At 40.5% G+C, this 7,304-nt stretch overlaps 1 protein-coding gene across 1 annotated transcript; it reads left to right on the forward strand.

The window, feature by feature from the left end:
• The first annotated feature begins 5,600 nt into the window (after positions 1-5,600).
• On the forward strand, positions 5,601-6,527 carry LOC110564893 (olfactory receptor 4X2-like). Its single transcript, XM_021662440.1, has one exon. It carries the CDS (start codon positions 5,601-5,603, stop codon positions 6,525-6,527), a length of 927 nt encoding a protein of 308 aa, XP_021518115.1.
• The last annotated feature ends 777 nt before the right edge of the window (positions 6,528-7,304 follow it).

Raw genomic sequence — 7,304 nt, forward strand, 5'->3', positions numbered from 1 at the left:
TAAGACTCATAGCCAAACTTTGGGCAGAGTACAGGGAATCTTATGAAAGAAAGGGAAGATAGAAAGACCTGGAGGGGACAGGAGCTCCACAAGGAGAGCAACAGGACCAAAAAATCTGAGCCCCAGGGTCTTTGCAGAGACCAATATTCCAACCAAGGACCAGGCATGGAGATAACCTAGACCCCTTGCAGCTCAGTCTCCAAGTGGGTTCCCTAGTAAGGGGAGCAGGGACTGTCTCAGACATGAACTGAGTGGCTGGCTCTTTGATCAGCTACCCCTGGGGCCAGTGCAGCTGTACCAGGCTACAGAAGAAGACAATGCAACCAGTCCCGATGAGACCTGATAGGCTAGGGTCAGAGGGAAGGGGAGGAGGACCTCCCCTGTCAGTGGACTTGGGGAGGGGTATGGGAGGAGATGGGGAAGGCAGGGTGAGATTGGGAGGGGATGAGGGAGGGGGCTGCAGCTGGGATACAAAGTGAATAAACTAATAAAAACTAAATAAATTAAAAAAGAATAAAACCACCAATATATTGTGATTAAGTTTCCCCTCTCTCTAGTCCTCCCATTCATCCCTACTTCTCTTCCCTTCCAGATTAACAGCTTTCCTCTCTCTCTCACTAGGAAACAAACAGTTATCTAAGGAATAATTGAATAGAGTAAGAAAACATAAAACAAAAAATTGAAAAAGACTAAACAAACAGAAGAAAGAAAAAGCTCTCATCTGAACTGTTAGTGCTTTTTCCAAGACTCTAAAGACAGCCTCACAACCCATCCTTGAAATACTAGACATAAGAAATTATCTTTTGAGTTATTGTCCAGGACTTTCCAAGAGACTCCCCAAAACATTCATTATATTGGTGTGGCCCTTGGTTTTTCCTCAGAGATGGAGGTAAGTCGCTATTGCTGAAGACTCAATGCCCTTTAGACTTAGGACCCGGAGACCTCTGAGCTGGAACATATCTGAATGCCACTTTCCTGAGGATTGGCTTTTGCAGTTCCAGAAGTCACCATGCAAACTTCTAAAGGAGGGAAACAACAGTTGTGCCCAGCTATGATATCTATGATCCACATCAATAACAAGCATGACATTATGGAAGAGGCATCTGAAAGATTGTTAGAGCCAGAGAATCAGGGAGTTTTCCATGAAATTGTGTCAAGTAGTAAAGTAAGAAGGTACACCTATAAAGTGGTGGTGCACACCTTTAACCCCAGAACTGTGGAGGCAGAGGCGGGTAGATTTCTGTGAGTTTGTGGTCATCCTGTTCTACATAGTGATCCAGAACACCCATGGCTATGTAGAGAGACCCTGTCTCAAAACAACAACAACAACCAAAATCCAAAAACCAAAACCCAAAAACCTTGAGCTTGTTTGGAGGTTCTAACAGGGGAGCGCAGCTACTCACATTCCCAAAGACAGGTCCTCCTCTATGTGGGGAAAGTTGTCCTCTTCAATTGAGAGCGCAGCTTCTGGAGGGAGGCACTTGGAGCAGAAGGGGACATCCACCTAGTCAGCCAGATCAGCCAAATCAGCCCTGGCGATAAATGGGTTGTCAGATGTCACAGCCAGATCACCCTCACATCCATACCAAAATCTCAAACCCAAAACATCAAACCCCCAAACCCAAACCTAAACCAAACCAAACCAAACCAAACCAAACCAGATCAAAAGATGAGAAGAGATGCATTGGATTACCTGGAACTGGAGTTAAAGATGGCTTCCTAGCTTTCATGTGTGTACCAGGAATAAAGTCTGGATCTTCTGGAAGAGCAGTCAGTTCTCTTTACCAGGGATCCATTACCTCAGTCCTAATTATTCATGTTCATTCATTTTTGTGATTCCTTGCTTTCATTCAGGAGTTACATATTCAAAAGGAAGTTTCAAACTTTTTCTTAACTCTTAACAGGTTTTATGGTTTTCTTATTAATATTTAGTTTAAATTTGATATACTTCATTTAATCTTTATTCAAGGTTGAGTGTGAAAATGGCCATCAGCCAAAAGCAATCTAGAGATTCAATGCAGTTCCCCTCAACATACCAACACAATACTTTTCAGACCTTGAAAGAACAATTCTCAATTTCATATGGAAAAACAAACAAACAAAAAAAAACCCAGAATTGCTAGAACACTCCTATACAACAACAGATTGTCTGGAGATATCTCCATCCCTGATCTCAAGCTGTACTAAAGAGCAAGAGTAATAAAAACTGCATGGTACTGGCATAGAAACAGAATGGTGGATCAATGGAATTGAAGAGAAGACCCAGAAATAAACCCACACACCTATGAATACTTGATTTTTTACAAAGAAGCCGAAACCATACAATGGAAAAAGACAGCAAACGGTGTCTTCAACAAATGGTGCTGGTCTAACTGGATGTCTACATGTAGAAAAAATGCAAATAGATCCACATTTATCACCCTGCACAAAACTAAAGTCCAAGTGGATCAAAGACCTCAACATAAAGCCAAACACACTAAACCTCTTAGAAGAAAAAGTGGGGAAGAGCCTTGACCTCATCGGCACAGGAGACAACTTCCTGAACAGAATACCAACAGCACAGGCTCTAAGATCAACAATCAATAAATGGGACTTCATGAAACTGAAAAGCTTCTGTAAAGCAAAGGACACTGTCATCAGAATAAAACGACAGCCTACAGACTGGGAAAGGATCTTCACCAACCCTATATCTGACAGAGGGCTAATATTCAGAACACATAAAGAACTAAGAAGGTAAACAGCAAGGTTGAGTTTTTATGATTTGCACTTACATAGAGGATATTTTGCTTGAAAAAAATGCTTTTATAGAATCTTTAAGATATCTTATCACATAAAACATAAAGTACATGTAGGCATGCTCAAAGCAGTATAATGGACTCTCATGCAATCTACAACACGACATCTTTAATGATATTAGTTTACAGCAATTTAATGTTCTCTATGTCAGATTATCTCAATGGTAGGTTTATGGCTTCTTTGGTTTGGGCTATTCTTTGTTATGTGGGAGTGTGTCTTGTGCCTTGTAAGATATTTCTCTGTATCCTTGACCTCTACTTAAAAAAAAAATGTTATTGGAACTTTTCTTCTCAACTAAGTTGGAAAATGGGAAAGTGCTGTTAGACAGAACCAGACCCCCTCTGAGGCAAACCCATTTCTGGCTGAGAGTCTTTGTTTTATACTATTGTGTGTGTGTGTGTGTGTGTGTGTGTGTGTGTTTTCACCGCAGATAATGAGATGTCCTTTTCAATTTCCTGACATATATGTTTCATAATGTTTGGGCCTCTTTTGTTAGACATATTATTTTAAGTGAAACCACCATGTTAGATTTATGATGGGTAGGAGAATTCTCTCTTGCTAATAGACCCTCACGGGCCAGTGTTCTGTGAACATTGGGCAAATTCAACTGGTTTGAATTTCTCTCTGATTTCTGATGTTGTTTCTTATAGATGCTTTTGAGGTCTTGCTTCCCATGAGGCATTCTGCCTTGTTAGGAAGGGGAGAGACTACAGGTCTCTAGGGACCTCTTTCTTTTCACCTGATCATGCCTTCTCCCTTGATGTCATCTAGGGAGCATGAACTTAAGACTGGTCTGTCCACCTGCTCAGTTTTCTATGAAACATCTGGGAGGCAAGTCTACTTTTTCTTTTACTTAAAAATTATGTAGGGTTGAGGTCACAGTGTCTCTATATCTATATATAGTCTCCATATCTCTAAGTCTAAGACTGCAAAGGGATGTAGCCTACTAGTTCAGGGAGGCAGAGGTAGGACACAGCTGGCTTAGTCCTTCTCCATTGGCTCACGGAGAAACAGTGTGGGCCAAGAGAAATTTTTGCATGTTCGGAGTAGCAAAATCCCAAGAACTCTTGTATGACTTTAGTTTTGTTTTTGTGGGCTTCTTGTGCATGTGATGACTGAGTGTACTGTAAAAGAAGAGGGAATGGTGCCTTGAGATACATAAAGTACTAGCAAGGAAGTGTTGAGAAAGAAATAGTCTCTGCCTTAAGGAGGCTCACCTGTAGTTAGACAGATGACTGCATGAATTACTATGAGTCAGTAAACGCTATGATTCCAAACTGTCGTGAGGTAAGAGGGACCACTGACTGTGAGGACCCATGAATATGGGAGGTTGTAAGGTTCCTATCTCTGAAAGAAAAACTAAGAGTCATATGAGGAGAACTTAACCTGTGCCAGGAGACTGTGAACGGGATTTATGGTCTCAATTTCTGAAGTATGTATTATCTGCATGGTGTTGTTTGGAATGATAGTCTCTAAGAAGTTATAGAACTTCCTGGACATCACACAATTACCACCCAAGAAAACCTGAATATGTGAGGTTAGGATTCTGGCTATAGCAATGCCTTTCTTCAAAAATGGATTTTGGTTTTTACCCTTTTTTTTTTTTTGTTTCTGTGTTTATACTAGTGTGTTGTTTTGCCCCCTAGCAAGCTAACTCATCTCACCAGTTTGATCCCTTAAGGATGGGAAGCTTTGTGATATGAGTGGAAGTCATCTGGATCCTGTTGTCAGGTGCCTTGCAGTCTTGATATAGGAGAGGTTCTGTGGATGCAGATAGCTCTCCACTACTCTGGACAAAATCTAGAATGCGTTAGGATAATTTTCAAGTCAGTCTGTGGCAGTCTGGGTGATTTTCTGAAGTTCTAGATAGCTTTCGCTAGGAAAGACAATAGTCATGTGTCAGATCATGAGTAGGAACTATGAAAGGATGTCAAACTACTGACACTGAGGGCATAAGTATGGAGGAAAGAGCATGCTAGCAAAAAAGAAAAGTTAGCATAGATTGAACTATGATGATGTCATCAAGTAAACAACTTTAGACAATGAGAATTTGGAGAAAAAGCAGAATGAAGATCTCAGACTATGACTGTGTACAGGCTTATGGTCCTCTTAAAAGGTGTTGAATGCCAAGGGAGGTACACCATGGACATGTTTTCAGAAGACACTAATTGAGTACATGAGAGGTTGAGGACCATCCCTTGTAAACCAAGAAAAAGAAATGAGTCAGGAGAAAGGCAAAAAAAAAATTGTAGGGGAAAGTACAGTAAAAATATTCAATAGTACTAGAAAAATAGCTAACTTGGATATGACAATACTCTCCTGGTTGCCCTGTGTTGAACAATGAGTGGATTTATTGAGTTTATTATTGGTCACCCCTCTTTGACACGACTGTCTGCAAATAAGGTCATTTGATCCTAGGATGAGACACTCTTGGTGATTCCTCATTGACTGTAGGTAAAGTTCAAAGTCCTGAAGACCCTTCACTTATGAGGGGGTATTCTTTTTCTTCAGCTTTACAGTTATTTTCTCCAGAATTACAGCCATACACAATGCATTCACACTTTCTCTGTCTTTTTGGTATGCCCTTATTTTAATTATTAGCTTCTACTCATCTTTTAAAACTTAGTTCACAAGTTTCCTTATCTATCTATCTATCTATCTATCTATCTATCTATCTATCTATCTATCTTCTATCTATCTATCTATCTATCTATCTATCTATCTATCTGATGTATATGTATAGTCTTAGCTATTTCACGAAATCTTTTGTAACCTTTCAGATCATACCACCAACTTGCCCCCTCATGGCTGACATATACAATGTGACTGAATTCATTTTCCTGGGACTCACTGCCAATCAAGACTTGCAGAGAGTTTGCTTTGTGATATTTCTGTCCTTGTACACAGCTGTTGTGCTGGGGAATCTTCTCATGGTGATCATTGTGGCAACCAGCAGAAGTCTTGGGTCCCCCATGTACTTCTTCCTCAGCTCACTTTCCTTTGTAGAGATCTGTTATTCCTCCACAATAGCTCCTAAACTCATTTTGGATCTTCTAGCTGAAAAGAAATCCATATCTGTGTGGGGCTGCATGACACAGCTTTTCTTCATGCATTTCTTTGGTGGCGCTGAGATTTTCCTACTCACGGTGATGGCCTATGACCGCTATGTGGCCATCTGCAAGCCCCTGCACTACACCAGCATCATGAACCGACAGGTGTGTGCGGTCCTCGTGGGAACAGCATGGATGGGAGGCTTTGTGCATTCCTTTGCCCAGATCCTTCTCATCTTCCACTTGCCTTTCTGTGGCCCCAATGTCATTGACCATTACTTCTGTGACTTGCTTCCTGTGCTCAAGCTTGCCTGCTCAGACACCTTCCTCATCGGTCTGCTGATTGTTGCCAATGGGGGAACACTGTCCGTGATCAGCTTTGTTGTCCTCTTAGCATCCTACGTGGTCATCTTGTATCATCTGAGAACTCAGAGTTCTGAGGGACGACGCAAAGCTCTGTCCACCTGTGGGTCCCATGTCACCGTGGTTATACTGTTCTTTGGTCCGTGTATCTTCATCTATTTGAGGCCTTCTGCTACCCTGCCTGTAGACAAGATGATAGCTGTGTTCTACACCATGATAACTCCCCTCCTCAACCCTATCATCTATTCCCTGAGAAATGCAGAAGTAAAGAAAGCTGTGAAGGGTCTATGGATCAGGACAATGAAAGTAAATGAATAATAGAGTCTGGCTATTGGCCATTGCTATTGCTATCAGAGGGGTACTGAGTCCAAACTGATGGGCACTGTGAGTGGAAAGAATTCTCATTTAACATTATTGTAACTGATAAATATTTTCTAAAATATTTGTAAATTAGTTTCTGTTATGAAAATGCTGTTACATAGTTAGCTATTTTAGATTGTTTGCATTACTACCGCTATCCATGATACTGTAGCAAAGAAATAAATGAACTAATAAGCTTTCTCACTGTATCTTCACAGATACATATTATATAAAAGATGTATTACATATGTAAAATATATATTAAAATATACATATTCTTCTTTCTTTTTATGTTACAGGTCCTTTCCCTGTATTTGTGGCTTCCAGTTTAGTGCTTTTATGGCTTTCCTGAGTGTGCAGTGAGTGGGTCTCTGCGTCCATATTTGATTCATTTCTCTTTTCCTTCTCTTGGCTTGTTTTGCCCTATACTGATGTCTTATTTTATTTTATTACTATCCTTTAGAAACCTGTTTTTTTAGAACTTGGAGGAATAAAGGAAGGGGAACCATAATAAGGATATCTTATGTGAGAAAAAAAAATCATCCTGATGAAGGATGAAATTTTGCTATGCAACCCTTCCTTTGTCCTTTAGACAAAAGTGTCTTGTGTAATGCTTGCAATCTTTGTTTACTTCTGTTGCTTTTTTGGTGTCCCTTCCCCTTTGAAGCCTGATTCCTGTTCCACTCTTATGTACTCCTGTCCTTTTTTTTCTCTAGCTTTCTCAGTGCTTTCTCT

The sequence above is a fragment of the Meriones unguiculatus genome, chromosome 18 (assembly GCF_030254825.1).
Source record: "Meriones unguiculatus strain TT.TT164.6M chromosome 18, Bangor_MerUng_6.1, whole genome shotgun sequence".
Classification (NCBI taxonomy): domain Eukaryota; kingdom Metazoa; phylum Chordata; class Mammalia; order Rodentia; family Muridae; genus Meriones; species Meriones unguiculatus.

Coding starts and splice junctions, on each gene's coding strand:
- LOC110564893 (XM_021662440.1), top strand. CDS start 5,601: ATGGCTGACATATACAATGTGACTGAATTCATTTTCCTGGGACTCACT.